This window comes from Dipodomys spectabilis, unplaced genomic scaffold (genome assembly GCF_019054845.1).
Source record: "Dipodomys spectabilis isolate Male_0828 unplaced genomic scaffold, ASM1905484v1 ptg000095l, whole genome shotgun sequence".
NCBI classification, from domain to species: Eukaryota; Metazoa; Chordata; class Mammalia; order Rodentia; family Heteromyidae; genus Dipodomys; species Dipodomys spectabilis.
The window spans coordinates 21,864,685-21,882,711 of NW_024870772.1; the positions used below are offsets into that span (position 1 = coordinate 21,864,685).

Genomic DNA, 18,027 nt, shown 5'->3' on the forward strand with positions numbered 1-18,027 from the left:
TATAGCTAGGTTTATTTGTCATGAAGTATCTAAGCAAGGTGAGTTTTGAGGAAAGCTCCTGAGCTTGAAGCCCCAGACAGTTAGATTGAGCTGTAGACTCTAAACAAGCATCATTATTTGCCTGTGGTCTTAAGAAGCTTTTGCTCTGCCATTTTTCAAAAGTCTGGTAGGATGGATAGTCTGTTAGGTTAAAACCACAGATTCAATCTAACTGAGAAATTCTGTACACTTTACTATTCCTGACATCTACCTCCTGTCGTCCCCAACCCAGACATGAACAGAAAGCCATGCCGCTTCTAACATCTGGAACATTGCACTTACCTTCATTCCTGCTGAGTTCAATGTCAGCAAACAACCCAATCTTGATGACTTGCCACAGAAGTCCTAGGACGAGATAAGGCTTTCCCTCCTTCAGGTCCTCAGCTCCTATGTTAACTACATGGCACCCAATGGCTGAGGCAGAGTTCAGAGCCAAGTTCAAATTTTCCTAAGGTAGCAAACAGAAGCAAGCGTGGTTCTTTCATTCTGCAGATGCCAAATGAGTACCGATAGGTAGATATATTTTCTCTCTCGAATGTTCACAGGCCTAGAGGCATAATATTCTCTGACTGTAAGTCTGGGAAAAAGCAGTGATTCCTTTTTGTTTCTTTTTTTTATTGTGAAAATACCATACAGAGGGGTTACAATTACATGGGCAAGATAACAAGTACATTTCTTATCAAGCATTGTTGCTTCCTCCTTTGTTTTCCCTTCCCATTCCAGCCTCCCCCCGCCCACCCCCCCAACACCAGAGTTGTAAAGTTCGTTTTCGACATAACGACTTGTACATCTCATTGTTGCAATGGATCCACCTGTATCCCTATTTAAACGATTTGTTTTTTCCCTTCCACTCCACAAATTATACCAACATCAAATACAGTGAAAGCAGGGATTATACCAAGATAAGTATTCTAATGTGTTTTTTTTCTTTCATGCAACTATTTCTAACATATTTATAAGATGATTTCTTTGTTGCTTAGCAGTGATTCCTAATAAGGCAAAAATCCAGTAATCCAGATACTGAGTTTACACAATGGCCTGCTCAGTCGAATCAACCTTGCATGGAAGGCCAGTGCTGGACAACAGGCAATTAATGGGTCTTATAGTTGTCACTGTTGCTCCATGCTGAGGCCCGCACTCAGTATGTTAGCCTGGAATAAAAGGGCACCTTTGTGGGGGAAGTCATTGTCCTGTCATTGGCCATCATTAAAGAGACAATCAGTGGTATCAATTAAGGTCATAAAAGAGAGTAAAAGTTGAAGTGATTATCTTTTGACTTGTAGGTTGAGTACTATGGAATGGAAAAAATTCAGATCAAGTTCATGGAGAAAAAACAATGCAGGGGTTTAAATAGGACAATTCATTAAGTGTTCATTAAGTGTGCTTGAGATTGTATGTGCTTGTGAGTAACAATTCATGTAGTATAATTCACAGTTTGAACAGCCAATTGAGTCTTCAGTCTCAAATCCATATACTATTCTTAAATCCACAAAGAAGATATCAAAATATCAGTTACGAATAGAATGTGTGTGTGTGTGTGTGTGTGTGTGTGTGTGTGTGTGTGAGAGAGAGAGAGAGAGAGAGAGAGAGAGAGAGGGAGAGAAAGAGAAGATTTTGTTTCTTTGTGCCAGAAGTAAAGCTTGAATTCAGGGCCTGGGTATTGTCCCTTAGGCTTTATACTCAAGTCAAGTTCGGTGCTCTACCACTTGAGTCACAGCTCAAGTGGTTTTTTAGGCTTTTTCAGGAAGTTACTTGGAGATAAGATTTTCATGAACTTTCCTGCCAGGCTGGCTTTGAACTGTAATGGTCAGAGCTCAACTTCCTGAGTAGCTAAGATTACAGATATGAGCCACCAGAGACCAGCTTAGAAGATGTTTCTAAGACAAATTAAAAGCAAAACAAAGACCATCAGAAATATTAGAGCTCTTACCTTAGCATTTAAAGCATGAAAAGATTGAGTCAGGCACCTCTAATGCATATCTATAATCCTAACTACTTAAGAGACTTAGATAAAGATGATTATAGTTTGAATCCAACCTAGGCAGGGGAAAAAAACTGAGAGACTCCATCCCACAATAACCAGCAAAAAGTAGAGCTAGATGTATGGCTAAAGTGGTAGAGCACCAGCTGAATAAGCAAGCCAAGCAAGCTCAAAGGCCTGAGTTCAAAACCCTGGTACAATCAGAAAGAAAAGTTGCTGCTTTTACTTATGGTGCGTTATAAATAAATTTAACATTAAGTATGTTTTTGTTACCACTTCTATTTTAAAAGTCCACAGGGTCACTTATATCCAAATAGGAGGTAATGTATTATTCATGATTTAAGATTTAAGATATGGTTTCTGAGCAAGGGAATGACAAGGATGATAAAATACTGGGACATAAGAAGATAGAAATATAGCTTATTTCATGCTGGCTCTATTCCAGTTAATCAACAAATTGAAAGAATAAAAGCAAATTCTATTTATTATGCTCTTGGCTGTGGCCAGCATCATTGAGAAAGCTGCCAGAGTACTTCCCGCTCTCCCTTCTCCCTCATTTCTTAGAAAGGTATCTTTTCAGCTAAATGCTCTGCATTTGGCATCAACTCAAAGAAAAATTGCCAGGAAGTTAGAGAGGAAACGTTAGCCAATGTAGACTTTATTCCTAAGCGGCCAAAACAAAATATAACCTTCCATCTACTAACACCCAATCAACATCCTTACTTGCCTCTCCATGAATTACAAAACTAGATAAAAATGTGTCTTTTTGTCCCCATCAGTTATGACAAATCACCTAGGTTTGGGGAATCCTGTTGGAACTCAGATAAAAAGATGATCCAGCAGTAGTGAAGGTATCCATTCATTCCAAGCCAGCCCTATGTTAAAAATAATGTTTGGGAGGCCAGGCAGTGATGGCTCACATTTGTAATCCTAGCTACTCAGGGGTCTGAGACCTGAAGACCATGGTTTTGAACCAATCTGGGCAGGAAATTCTGTGAGACTCATATTTCCAATTAACTAGTAAAAATCCAGAAGTGAAGGTATGACTCAGTGGTAGATTTCTAGCCTTGAACAAAGGAACAGCTCTTAGGCCCTGAGTTTTGGCCCAGAGAGAAAAAAAGAAAAAGAAGAAGGAAAGAAGGGAAGGAAGGAAGGAAAGAAAGAATGAGGGAATTATGAGGAAAGTTACCTGAATAGTGAAAGGGGTAAGCTTCTTTTTGTTGATTGTTCGTTCATCAATTGTGTCTGGCACTGAAAGATTGATCATTTTACTGAAAGAGAAAGGATGAAATTAAAGAAAGCCACCTTCTGCGTAGCAGAGCTCAAAAACACTGAATTTGAATTCTAGCAACCTCATAAGTGAACATCTATGTCAGCAACATGATTTATGCACCCAGGATTTCAATATAAAACAAATAACTCTACTTCAGTTAGGTTTAAACTACCCGTGGAGAAGGTTAATGTCTTTTAAGCTATACTAATAAACTAAGGCAAGCAATGAGAATCTTAACCCAGTGACTCACCCAAAACGGTGCAGAATTGCCCTAGACCACCAAAGCTACCACCCCCACTTCTATTTTCTTAGCCATAACACTTTCTTCACTATAGAAAATATTATTGCTAATTTCTGAGGTTATATAACATCTACATTTCTGTTGACAAGTGATTAATATGTCTAATAATCACACAATAACTCTATTGTTTGTCTTTTCCAAGTATTGGAGTTTGAAGGCAGGGCCTGGATCATTGCTTTAGCTGGCACTCTACCACATGAGCCAACACCTCCTGCCCTGCTTTGGAGATGGAGTCTCATGGACTTTTCTGCCTAGGCTGGCTTTGGATCATGTTCTCTTGGATCTCAACCTTCTGAGTAGCTAGAATTGTAGAAATGAATCACTGATAATCAGCCATGTCTCTGAATGTCATAACTAGTTGGAGCCAGAAGAACACAATCTAGTGTTCAATTCCAGAGAAGCTGTTAAGAACTGCAGAGGTGGTTTCAGAAATACCATTCTGAATTGACTGGCATTGTGTTCAGAGATCCCCTGTTCCAGCTGCCTTCATTATTTGAGTTGTAGGGTTGTATGTGATCCTCAATAGTCCCTCTGCTGAAGGATATTGCTGGCATTGGGTTATTACTATTATCCTTCTGCCATTCTCAAGTGTATTTGCTTTTCTCCTTTTTCATGGCGGGCCATGCTCAGATGAAGCAAAGTAGTGCATGTGCCAAATGTCATTGCTCTTGACCTTGTATTACTGTATTACTGCAGGTCTATTGATGCTTTTGATCTTCTTTATCCACCCTGCGCCCTTCCTCCTCATCTAAGTAATAGCAATGTGATACTTTTCATTATAAATTGCTTCTGAAATTGGTTTGCTTTCCTGGGCCCAGAGAACTGAAAGTCCAGAAAAGCATTCCCAGAACAGCTGAGCGCCAAAGGTAGATAGCTTAGGATAAACACACTTAATTGTTGACATTGCAGAAAATGGGCAATTCCCTGGAAATCGAGAAGAAAATTCTACTTACCAAAGGACAATACCATCTCCAACAGCATTGAAGAGATCATTGGTGTTTGGGTTCATTGGGACGACATGCTGACAGTCAGGGTCATTTTCCAGCGCTTTGTTTATCCAGTTGACAAAAGCATATTTTTCCTCCTCTGTGAATAAATGATTAAAATGACTATGTGCAAGGAGAAAATAGGATAGGACAACATTACCCAGATGCATCTCAGGTTTTCATGTACAGGAATATACACACACTTTTATATCTAAGTATCAAAAATAATTAGAAAGAACAAGGTATAATTTAAAAACTAAACATGATCTAATATCTACAGAATAAAAGGCATAGTTCTGTTTATAGACCTGCTGTTTGAAATATTAGATGACCATGGAAAAGTCTTACTTCACCTCTGAAATTCTTTACACCAAAATAATGAAACTGCCACAAATTAAATAATTTGTGATATAATCTTTCTCTCCTCTGTAAAACTGCCATAGATTGATCTTAAAAGTTGTAGTAAGCCAGGCACCCCTGGCTCACACCTTAATCCTAGTCACTCAGGACGCTGAGTGTGGTTCAAACCCAGCTTGGGCAGGAAAGTCTCTGAAACTCTTATCCCCAATTAACCACCAAAAAGCTGAAAATGGAGCTGTGGCTTAAGTGGTAGAGTGTCAGCTTTGAATGAAAAAGTTAAGGAACAGCTCCCAGACCCCAAGGCTCTGTTCAAACCCTAGTTCCAGCACACAAACCAAAAAACAACAACAAAAATAAACCATTAAAAATTGTAGTAAAACTTCAAGTTATACCTTATATCCTATTCATGCGTTCAAAATTGTGTATCATTGACAATAAGCATCTCTCAGAGGATTTCTGAGATTTAGGACCAAATAAAATAGTGAAATGCATGTATATTATGTTCAGAAGGAATTCTGAGTTTGGGAAACTCTGAACAGCAAATCAATCTTGCAGAGTCGTAACAAACATTTCACATAGCAAAAACCATCAAAGTTCCTGTGTTTTGTCTTAGCAACTACAAGTAGTATTTAACCCTGAGATTACTTTTCAGGTCAACTAATGTTGTGAAGAACTTAGTTTGGGAAATAATAGATACTTTTATTGTTGGGACTGTTAGAAGCTTCCATTAAAGCAGGTAACAGCTTTCAGAATAAATATATGACTTTCTCCCAAATCAATGAAGATATGATATTTTTTGACCACTAAGCAGGCATTAAAAATAATCATTATATTGAAGACAAGAGCTCAAGTAGCTAAATTTGTCCATAGATTCACACAGGAATTTGACATCCTTTAAACTATTGTTTTAATACAGATAAGATCATTTGGTATCAGGCCCTACCTAGTGCTAGGATAGCTCCTATCTTATAAACCAGGAGCTGGCCTATTTACACACAAAAAAAGAGATGATAGTTCATAAAGTTGTGATTACTTCTATCTTCAATTTTTATCTTCAATTTTTTGTTTTATTTGTGCCAGTCCTGGGCTTGAACTCAGGGCCTGGGTGCTATCGCTGAGTTTCTTTTGCTCAAGGCTAACACTGTACCACTTGAGCCACAACTCTACTTCCAGCTTTTTAGTAGTTAATTGGAGATAAGAGCTTCATGGACTTTCCTGCCTCGGCTGCCTATGAACTGTAATTCTCAGATCTTAGCCTCTTGCATAGCTAGTATTACAGGCATGAGCCAACAGCGCCCAGCTTGACTGACTCAGGTGTTGAGTACACTACGTAGTCTCCCTATACATTTCCTTCTTCTCAAACCATTGGCTCTCTCATCTTCCTACCTCTTAGTACAACCTACCTGAGTAGGAATGTTGGGTGCCAACACTAGACTGCTCTGAGGTACCACCGATTGCACAAATCCCCTCCTTCTTATTGATCGCTTTTCGAAAGGTCTTGGCAACCTCTGTGCTTTTTAGGCCATGGAAAACCTGCAGCAAGAGAATGTATTTTTAGAAATCCCAATCAATGGTCCAGAAAAATCACAAAGAAAAGAAGATGTAATGATGAAGTAAGGAGGGTAGGAATACCTTTCTCAATATTTTTTTAACTGATTAAAGTTCCAAGTTTCAAATGTATCTCCTAGGATTCTGCATGAGACTTACCTTGATAAACTCATCAAAGCTTATCTTTCCATCTTGGTTCAGATCACCTGTAGCCATCAGGTTTTCTGTAATTTCTCTTACTCTGTACCCAGGGAGAGGCAGACAGGCAGCCTTGAACAAGTCATTCAACTCATTGATGCTGATGTACCCATTGCCATCAGTATCTGTAATGCAAACAATATGATGATACTTCAGGGTAATTCAAGTACCACCTTCAGAAAGGTGAGAAGAGACCAAACAGGAAGTGAGGGACTAGGAGTAGTAATCATTCAAGGGTTTAGGCTTGACTATGAAGGAGTGAGAAAAGAAATCTCAGAGGTGGCCTGTTGTTACTGTATGGGAGGGATGGGGGTGCTATCCTCACCCTAACCTTCACAGTAACAGAGTCTTAATGTCAAAGAAGAGAAAATGCATCTGAAGGAACTCTTTGAAAGCTATTACATACATCAAAGGCCTTGTGATAAAGTGTAAGGAAGTATGCCATGGGTTAAAGGAAACCAAATGAAAACAGACAAGATGTAAAAGATGAGTCTTAAGGACCATCTTCAGATGAAAGTTACAGGAGAGAAAGGATCCACATTCCATGTTTTTGTAAAGTAGTTTTCTCAAGCTTATCTGTGAAATGTTCTCCCAGCACCTCTAGCCAATCCACTCCCTGCTACTGTTGATATTTTACTTAAGCTGACATTTCATTGAGTCTGTCCTGAAGCTACTCAATAAAGAATTGTAAGTGACGCTCGAGATTTACTCACCAACTTTGGCAAAAGCTTCTTGGAGCTCCAACATTTCCTCATCGGACACTGATCCTCTAGCCATCTTTTACTGCTTTAGGTAACAGATCTGGAGAGATGAAGAGAAGAATGAGTTTTGTACAGCTTAATTCTTGAAGTATTATATTCAGAAGCAAGTCCCACATATTCAAAGAAGAAATGATCTTCAGCCATGACTTATAACCATTTTTTTTTTTTTTTTACAAAATGTAAGCCAATGGAAACAGCACTGTGGCTCAAGAGATAAAGCGCTCGCCTTGAGCTGAAGAGCGCAGGGACAGTGCCCAAGCCCAGAGATCAAGCCCCCCACGACCAACCAAAAAAAAATATAAGTCAGAAATAGGCCTCTTCTCAACCTTTTCAATGGTGTTTTCCATGGACATCTGCTCACAATCTTCCCCCTCCCAGTGTTACAGGTGTCAAGAGATAGTATTGAATCTGAGCTGCTTGAGTATGTCCATTCTTAGGATACTCTCCCTTGGCACCCAACTACCGTGTTGTACAATATCCAAGAGTAGGAAACCAAAGAAGGAGAATCTGAGGTGCTCTGGTTAAGTCTGAACGTCAGATGAGAGCCAGCTTTCAATCCTTGGCCACCCCGTTAGGCAATCATGGCCTTTCAGGCTCATTTGAGTTCCCAGAGGACCACAGTGCTAGACAATATCATAAGAAATGGAAGAATTGCCCAGGTGAGCTCAGTCAATCAGTAGCAGGGGAGGTGAGGAGGTATTAAAGGTTAATACACCTCTGTACAGTATTTTCACATTAAAAAAATAATAAAGGTTAATACATTTGAGCCATTTGTAACATAGCAGTATACAACACTGAATTTTTATACAAATGCTTTAAAAAATATATTCATGCTCATATTTAAAATTAATGTTTGACTAATGCTCAGTGAATGTGACCTAAGTATTTTGCATGAGAGTAGAATAATGATATTTGTTAAAATTGTTTTATAAAGAAGAAAGAATAATTGAGGAGGTAAACTCTCATTATATGATGGCAATACCACAGGAAACAACTTTGTCAATTACTACATACTAGTAAGAATTGATTGGAATAATAAAAGATTGGTTGGAAAAACAATTAAAACATAAATTGGCCAACCCATGTTGAAATACATGCTATAAACTCAAAGAAAGTTAGTCAGAATTCCCTATGTATTCAGGAATGGAGGAAAGGAGACTGTCCTTCTAATACAGTCTGAGCAAAGCCATAATCTTAATGAGAAATATGCTAGTGCTTGAGCAATTTCTTGGTCCTGGTACATCATTTCTGCCCTCTAGTGGGAAGAAAGAGAATGAAATAGAAAATGGATTATGTTCTCCCTGCCCCTTGCTAGTCTAGACACTCCAGTTTGTTTCACAGTAGAGTAGAAGCTGGCTCCAGATTTCTACTTGGGGGAAGTTGGTGATTAAATTGAGTGAGAGGGGAGAGAAGAGGTATTCTTAAGTGCAATTACATTTTGAACTTTTAATAAAATTATAATTCCTTAAAATATTTTAAATTTGTGATAGAATGTTTTAATCAGTTTTTGCCCATGATTTCACACCACCATACAGTGTTATACTTTTTTACCTGGAAGTTGTTTCAATCCAGGGCTTTGTGCTTACTAGGAAATCCCTCTATCACTTGCCCAGTCCATCAATGGTTTCAAACTTCAGTTTCTGCACAACTCTTTGTTAACACAGACCTTTGCATGTAAATAAAAGTAAACAAATAGCTGGGTGCTAGTGGCTATGTCTCTAATCCTAGCTACTCAGGAGGCTGAGATCTAAGGACTGAGGTTCAAAACTAGCCTGCAGGCAGGAAAACCCTGAGACTCTTATCTCCAATTGCTACCAAAGAGCTTGAAGCAGAGTTGTGGCTCAAGTGATAGAATGCTAGCCTTAAGCAAAAAGGCTCAGAGACAGTGCCCAAGCACTGAATATAAGCCCCAGAACAGGCACAGGAACACACACACACACACACACACACACACACACACACACACACACACACACACACACACACAGTAAATCAATACTCAGCCACAAAGAAGTAAATATTAAAATAACAATTCTGACAGTCTTTTGTTGAAAATCACAGTGTCATATCTCCTTGTCACTTTACTCATTTATAGGAACTCCAGGGAACATGCTTTGAATAATCACAGAATTCTTTATGTTATTGTATTTCAGTTCATTTAAAATTCCACGTAAACTCAATCTTCTTCACGCAACACATAAACCCCTAAGAGACGGGTAATATCTATCTGTCCTCCCTTCCTCCCTTTCTTCTTCCCTTCTTCTTCCCTTGCTCCTTTCCTTTCTTTATTTTTCCGTCTTTCTCTCCCTTCTCTCACTTCCCTCCATCTTTTGTTCCTTCCTTCTTTACAACAATTTAGTTTTCCAAACATAGTTTCAGCCAAGCTATAGAGATATATCCAAGCTTAAAGGTGAAATCAATGAAATAATATAACTGAGGAGAAGTAAGAAAGCTTGAATGATGGGAGATGATGATGGGGAGGAAATTTAATACTTCAGTACACACCTAAGAACCTGCAAATTTGGCTGGACATAGGATAAAATTAAAACTCTCATTCTTTAGAGTGAACACAAAAATAGGAGAATCATCAGTTGTATGATTCACCCTATCTATAGGTGGCAAACCAACTTGGCAGAACTGAGATCTGAAAACTAAGTCTTCACTGGGCTTGTGCAAAGAGGTTGCTGTGAGATGTAGGCAATAGAATAGTTTGTGTCTTTTCTAATGTCCCACAATGTCAGCTGGTAGAATACATTATGCATGAATGAATTATACATTACACAGAATATATTTACAGTTCTTTCCTTTTTTTTTTTTTTTCAGGCCCTGGAGCTTGAACTCGGGCCTGGGTACTCTCCCTGAGCTTTTATCTGTTCAAGGCTAGCATTTTCTACCATTTGAGACACAAATCCTACTTCCAGGTTTTGGGTGGTTAATTGGAGATAAGAATCTTGTAGACTTTCCTGCCCAGGCTGGCTTTGAACCTCAATCCTCAGATCTCAGCCTCCTGAGTAGCCAGGATTACAGGCATGAGTCACCAGTGCCCAGCTCACAGTTCCATTTCATAGACCAGGAAATAGAAGCCCACAGAAGCCAAAATACAGTTCTTTGATCACACAGCTAGGGAGAGGAGCATTGGAGATTCCAGCCCTCATGTCTCTCGTCCTCGCCCAGCTGTCCACGAGGCTCCACACCTTCAGATTGTGACTAGACACCCCCCCCCCATTCATCCAACCATTATTCATTAACACTTCTTCATTAAATTTCTACAATCTATGTAGCTTAGGGAAGATTTCAAAAACTACTCATGAGCCTTCTAGACATGCTAGCTGCAGAGACTACGTTTTCTTTTGTGTTATCAAATTAAGGCTTCTGTGCTCAGAAATCAGTTAGAACTTTGCATATTTGATGAGTCTCGTGACTAGCTTGATTGGGCTCTCCTTTATACCAGCACAGCCTGTGTGCATTCATAGCAGGTCTTCTCATCATACTGCAGCCAGGCCTGAGGTCAGAACTGGTCTAGGACCCCACAGCTAGATGGATCTAATGGTCTTAACACCTCTTGGTTCATGAGTGCTCATGATTTTTGTGAGATAAATACACATTTAACACACTAGTTTATGAATGCCTACTTTAAACTGAGCCCTGTTCTTCATTTCAGAGAAGGCCCAACAGTACTGTTCAAGTTAGTGAGCCTGAAGCAATGTAAAGGTAAGGAGGATAAACAGGATTCCAAACCAGCTCTAATCCTTGGCAGAAGAGTATCCGATTTTACAGCACTTGTAAAAGACTGCCAAGAAACATAAGTACTGGCAGGAATGAGGTTCTGTTTTAAGTGTCAAAATCAGAGCCAAGAAAGAAACAAAAGAATCACAGTATTCAAGCGGAGCAACTGTATTGAAGATAGGCACCGGTGGCTCACACCTATTATCCTAGCTACTCAGGAGGCTGAGATCTGAGGACCCCAGTTCAAAGCCAGCCAGGGCTGGAAAGTGTGTGAGATTCTTATCTCCAATTAACCACCAGGAAACCAGAAGTGGCACTGCGGCTCAAGTGGTAGAGCGGTAGAGCGCTCGCCTTCAGCTGAAGAGCTCAGGGACACTGCCCAGTATCATAAAAGAACAAATGTCCAAAAATTCCAAAGATCATTGTATACTGAAAAAGTAGAAAATTTTAGGATAAAACTTGCATGACCTATAAGAAGTAAAAAAAAAAATTAAAAAGGAAAAAGGAGGATACTTTAGGTAATTTTTATTTTTATTTATTAACTATTTATTTAGTTTGATGCCAGTACTGGGGCTTGAACTTGGGGCCTGGGCATTATCTCTTAGCTTATTCTAATCAAGATTGATACTCTACTACTTGAGCCATACCTTTGCTTCTGGCTTTCAAGTGGTTACTTGGAGAAAAGACTCTTACATCCTACCCAGATTGGCTTTGAACAGTGATCCTCAGATATTCACCTCTTGTGTAACTAGAATTTCAGGTGTGAGCCATTAACACCCAGCCTTATTTTGGAATTTTTGAGACAGTATTTCTAAATAGTTTAGACTGGCTTTGAACCTTCTATCCTCCTGCTTCCACTTCCTAATTGCTGGGATTACATACAAGCATGACTCTACTTGACTTTAAGACAGGACATTTAAGTACCTCACATTTTCCTAAGAGATTTGTGAGTGGGAAAATCAATACAAAGAAGCCAAATAGAAAGAAAACATGCACATTTTAAAAGTATAAAACTAGTCAGTGATTTTACAGTGTAGAAAAAGAGAAGTGAAAGGGGGAAGAAAGAGTTGGCTGTGAAGTTGCTTTGATAGTGTGTGTTGTGGCTGGGCCCAAACCTACACGGAGCTAGGCAGTGAGTCTTTCCATGGCAATGAGCAGTGCGTCCTAGAAACACAACGTAATTTTTAGAGATAGATGTCACCTCAGAGTTAATTTACTATAGCCCTCTAATTTTCTAGATAAGGAAACTGAAGTTTCCAGAAAATGAAATGCTTTATCAGTGTACAATTCTCCAACGCAGGAGTTCTCAGGCCAGGCTAGAGCTGACAGATGCAATTACTCTTTAACAGAGCAAGAAAAGGGTGGGGCTATCAGCTAAAGGGCCATTAAAGTCCCTAACTACAAAAGAGACCCTTAAGCTAATGGAACTGAATGTGCAAATGATGGCATTTTCACCCATCAGGGTGCCAGGAAGAGGATATAATTAATGTCAAAACATGCATATCTCTGTATATCCACTTTGAAATAACAATTAAATTTTTTTAAAGAATTATGTAGATTAGAGAAGTTCTAAAAAAAGATACTGCTGAGGATACAATTAGTGCAGACACAGAGACCTATCTTAATTCATGCATGCTTGAAGGTATAGGTCATGAAAATGGCATCGAAGTTATTCAGGTTCCATAGGATAATTGGTGAGGGTATTTACAATACAGAATCCACAGTGGCAGCAGTCATGTGTCCTGATGAGGTATTTGGTACCTGAAAGTGGGTCCTGAAGAATGCATGTTTTTCAGGATATAAACTAATGTGTTGCCCACCCCCCTTTCTCTCTCTCCTGGTATTGTGCTTGTGTGGCATTTGAACTTGGGGCCTGAGTGCTTTCTACTTCAGGGTTTTGGGTGGTTCATTGGAAATAAGTCTGTAGGTTTGTAACCTTCCAGCCCCTACTGGGTTGGAACATAGATCTTCAGATCTCAGCTTCCTTGTTAGGCAGGATTACAGAGCCTAGTACGAACGATTTCTTCAGCTCAGCTTTACTACTCCTGCCCTGAGTATGATCTTCTTTGCTTGTTAAATTATTTTCAATCTCCAGATTGACTGGGTCTCATATATGCTGAATATGTGTTCTACTATTGAGCTATACCTCTAGCCCACATTTCCTTTTTAGTGTTGTATCATCTAATTACCATGCCCTACCAGGAACCATTTTAAGGTCTTCTGCAAATCAAGGGTAAATCTTAGAACTTTGTTTCTGAATCATAAATCTAAGACAAATCTCAAATTGTTCATCAAGGTCACCTCTGACTGTGAGTTTTTCTGTGAGCACTTAAATATATCAAATCAATAGTTGCAGAATCTCAAGATATTTAGCCAAAGAAAGTACTGATGGTAGTGGTGATGGTATGTATGTATGTGTGTGTGTGTGTGTGTATCTCAATAGACACAGATATAGATATAGATAGGGAGATCATATAATTATAAGGTTGGTTTGTTTGTTTGTTTTACAATAACTCAGGCTGCCAAGGCCACGAGACTTCATTCCTTTCAAGTCAGTGAGTTTTGTGTTTTTGTTGAAAAATAGATATTTCCCACATCAGTAGTGGCAGAGAAATTCTGAGAATGAGTTATTACAAAAGCACCTCATTCAAGTTCCCTGAAGTTTGAATACAGGAACTATTTGTAGGAATTTACTATTGAACAAGTTGCCAAAGAATTTATGGAAGAAAATATGTTTTCTAAAGTCAATGTGTTAATATGAATGGATTTTTTTTCTGAGTTTTATAAGTGATCTTGAAAAAAGCAGAAAGGAAGGAAAGTAGCTATCCAGAGTGAGAAAATGCTCATAGGCCAGTTATTGGAAAGGAGGCTGCTCTGGGCAACTCAGTGCTGTGATTCAAAACACTGATGCCAATTGTGCTGTCTGCTTGAATCTGGGCATTTGATGCTGGCCTTTTTGAATGTGCCCCACTTTTCCTGCAATTTGACTCAATGGTTAACATAAAATTAGATACTCAGGGCAAATTCCTAGCTCTATCTTAGTACTTTCAATGTTATCTGATAGTATACAACTTCCAAACACCTCAATACACTATGAGCAATCCAAAATACATTATGTGTTCTTTTTATAAAACTATTTTTATTTTTAACTTATATTTTTATTATCTGACTCCTGTTATCTTAAGCATTGGGTTATAATGACTAAGAAAGGAAACATATACAGGAATGTTAAGAAAAGTGAAATACCCATGTTCTTGTTTTTTAAACCATCAGAATAAAGTTATATAACAAAAATCTTTGCTTTTACTTAATCCTGTCCTCTTCATTTTCCAAAGTAGTCCACTGTGTGGAGGGTTGACTTTAAGAATATCTGGCAAGGGGTGACATTGTTCAAAAATAAATGTACTCTTTATCTGACTTATATAACTGCAAACCCTCTGTACCTCACCTTTACAATAACAACAAAAATGCATTAAAAAGAATATCTGGCAATATCTCTGCTTGAGATACCATTTCTCTATAGATACATATATGACTGTTATTTTATATAAGTGATAAATCTGAAAAAAATTGTAGAGTATGTGACTTTGTATTTGCTTCTGAATTTTTTTCTCCTTTCTTATGCCTGGACAAGGGCTTGAACTCGGAGCCTGGGTGCTGTCCTTTAGCTTTTTCATTCAAGGCTGGCACTCCACCACTTGAGTAGTAGTCTCACTTCTAACTTTTTGCTGGTTAACTGGAGATAAGAGTTTCATGGACTTTTCCTGCTGGTTCCCAATTGCCCATTCTTCATTCTCAGATTTCTAAGAAAATAGGATTTACAGGTGGGGCCTCCAGCAGCCTGGCTTGTTTATAAGAATCCTAATAATAACAAGACAGCCTCAAACATGGATAACCATTTGGAGAAACTCTTAGGAATCCTTTTATCAAGTTAAAAATCTCATCTAGATAGTCTTTTTCTCTTCCTGCAAAACTCACTGATTTCCCAAGGGCTGCTCCAGGCTACAGAATTCCTGTTTCTGTACTCTCTGACCCAAGTCCCATGGGTGGAAAGTAGAGGAGGCTCAGTGGTGCCGTAAACAGGAGAAGTGAGCAGACTGGCTGACTTCCAACCTTATTACCCTCACAGTGCTCTAGAAACCTCTTTGGTTTGGCCACTTGAACGCAGGGTCATCTAAAGCTATGGAGAGCCAAGTTCTGGCATCAGCTAAGTTCTTTTTTCTTTGCCTCTATTTCCACAGAATACTCTTAATACCTCTGTTTTCTATCAGGTTACACAGATTCACCTCTTGCAAGTAAAGGGAATTCTCCAGACTGTGCTGCTTCAGGACCCCCTCTCCTTCCTTAGACTATGAACGCTACACGGGGGTACCAATAGGTTGAAAACCCACAGCTCCCTTCAGTTCACATTCTACCACAATCACCTCCTGTACTCGCTGCTCCTGGAAGTTTACAGTATTCCAAATGCTTATTCTTCAGAAAAGTGAACATTCTCATGTGCTGGCTGATTCCTTGTCATTGTACTGTACATTTTACCTCCAACATTACTCTATCATTCTTTCACTGGAGTCAGGAGTTTGAGCATGGGGGACACAAACACTAGGACTGCATGAAGCTCACAGGTAAATATCAAGTTACAAACACAACACATAGATGACGGTTAATTTATTACAAAATGGTATTGCAAAAAATGTCATCACAAGATCAGAAACAGACAAGTGAGAGCTTTGCAGAGAAAAACAGACTACATAGCAATATGGTCTTCATACAGAAGCTTGTAAAAAATTGCACTATCGAATGTCTACATCAACCATGCAATGAAGATAGTGGGGATAATTAATATATTTGAAGAGCTCCAAAGAAAGTCAAATTAAAATAACTAGCAGGGAATGGCTTGGCCATCAGGAGACCCAGAAATCTACAACTTCAGCCTTCAGCTTGTTCTGTGGTCCTCAATTTTCCTTATTCAAAAGCCTATTCCTACTGAGTAGCTGATGAGTGCGAGTACAAATCACAGTATTGCAAATGATCAGAGAAGTAGATGAAGTAGGCCAGGAAGCCCTGTGCAGCTGTGGCTGTGGCCTCCAGGTGAGCTACTTCCTGTGAGGTTAGCAGGTGGGGGAGGAGGGGCTTCCGGCCGGCCCTTGTAGCCTGGCTCCCAGGGGTTGGGGACTGTTCCTGCTCTTACCTCAGCAGTACACAAGGCTCCTCTAGATGCATCTCCTCACGGATCCAAGGCAGAGGCTCACTACTCAGCTGTTCAGCTGCACAGTGCAGTGCAGCGACTTTATCAGAGAAGCCCTGGGGATCTGTCTTTCTGGGATGTCATCACACAGTTTAAGACACGCTGATCCAGTTCAATCCTGGTTTCTACACAAACTGTCCCAGAAAGAGAGTCGTCTGCTATTTTCTTTAAAGCTTTTTCCAAATAAGGAAATTCCACAATTCTACTGGTGTCTTCTATTCCTACCTCGTATCTTAAATCTTTGCTAATAGGATTAAAGTTTCCTCTTTCTTGGGATATGCTCAAGGAGAATTATAAGAGCTATTCAATTCATATAAATTCCATCACCTGCCTTGGAGACTGTCCTCGTTTCTTCTTTGTTCTTTTATCCTGGTTTTTTAAAGGCTTATTTTCTAAATCTTTATTTACTTGGCTATCTTCAGGGGCTATACCAACGTCTTTAAACTATGAACATACAAATAAGAGCCATATCAAGATGCACTGTACCCATAAACTGACATTTTGAATTGAAATCCATTTGTGTAGCTACTTAAAAACAATAAAAATTATATAAAAATGGGAATAGCCATAATGCAGGCTTTCTGGAAAGCAGTATGGAGGTTCTGAACTCCCATCTGATCCTGCTACCCCACTATTAGGTATAGAGACAAAGGACATGATTGAGTATGTTAAAAGACATCTGAGGACATAGCTTAGTGATAGAGCACCTGCCCCTTATGCATAAAGTTCTGTGCTCAATCCAGAGCACTGCATCTCATGTTCACTGTGGCACATCTATAATGGCCAAAAAATAAAAGAACTTAAGTATCCATCAGTAAACACAAGAGAATAATAGTTCACCTTTCTTTTTATTATAAAAAAAGGAAATCCTGTCATGTATAAGAACAGGGATAAAGCCAGGCACCTGTGGCTCATGCCTGTAATCCTAGCTACTCAGGATGCTGAGATCTGAGGATCGCAGTGCAAAGCCAGCTTGGACAGGAAAGTCCATGAGACTCATGTCTCCAGTTAACTACCAGAAAACCAGAAGTGAAGAGCTCGTGGACAGCACTCAGGTCCAGAGTTCAAGCCTGTGGCATCTAAAAATGTTGATTTTCAGAAGTTGAGAGCAGAATGCTGTTTCTTAGAGGCTAGGATGGTTTTATATATGTATGGCAGGTGTTTGTCAACAAATACAAAGTTGTAGCTACAGAAGATCTTTTAATACATACATATCCACAGATATATATATATATATATATGACTATATATAAATGTGCATTTATAGTGAAGCATATATATGTTTAAAAATGTTCTGATGTACTTGATACATTCAATTTTATATATCAATTAAAATTAATTTGGAAAAAAGACAGGAAACAATAGTCTAAAATGTAATAGTCATCTATCTGGAGTAAGGGAACTGAGTGAAGAGTAGATGAGATTCTGCATACTGGCTCTGCAACTTATCTATAGCTGTAGAATTATTCCTATGTGAACAGTTTGTTTAGAGAAAAGAGAATACCAAAGTCATAGAATACAGAGGGGGAATGTTTTCCTGAATATATTTTGCATATTATTTACTAGATTATGAAATCTGTCTTCTAATAAATTCTAGTGTGTCACCAAC

At 39.0% G+C, this 18,027-nt stretch overlaps 1 protein-coding gene across 1 annotated transcript in view; it reads right to left on the bottom strand.

Annotated features, from left to right (window-relative positions):
* The window catches only part of Lcp1 (lymphocyte cytosolic protein 1), a 48,278-nt gene that overhangs the window by 18,251 nt on the left and 12,000 nt on the right, over positions 1-18,027 (bottom strand). The window contains exons 2-7 of the mRNA XM_042685864.1: positions 7,400-7,487; positions 6,648-6,811; positions 6,344-6,473; positions 4,548-4,680; positions 3,210-3,291; positions 322-487 (exon numbers count right to left, since the gene is read on the bottom strand). Of these exons, the coding sequence (XP_042541798.1) occupies positions 322-487; positions 3,210-3,291; positions 4,548-4,680; positions 6,344-6,473; positions 6,648-6,811; positions 7,400-7,463 (739 nt within the window). The 5' untranslated portion in view covers positions 7,464-7,487. The remainder of the gene's footprint in view (positions 1-321; positions 488-3,209; positions 3,292-4,547; positions 4,681-6,343; positions 6,474-6,647; positions 6,812-7,399; positions 7,488-18,027) is intronic.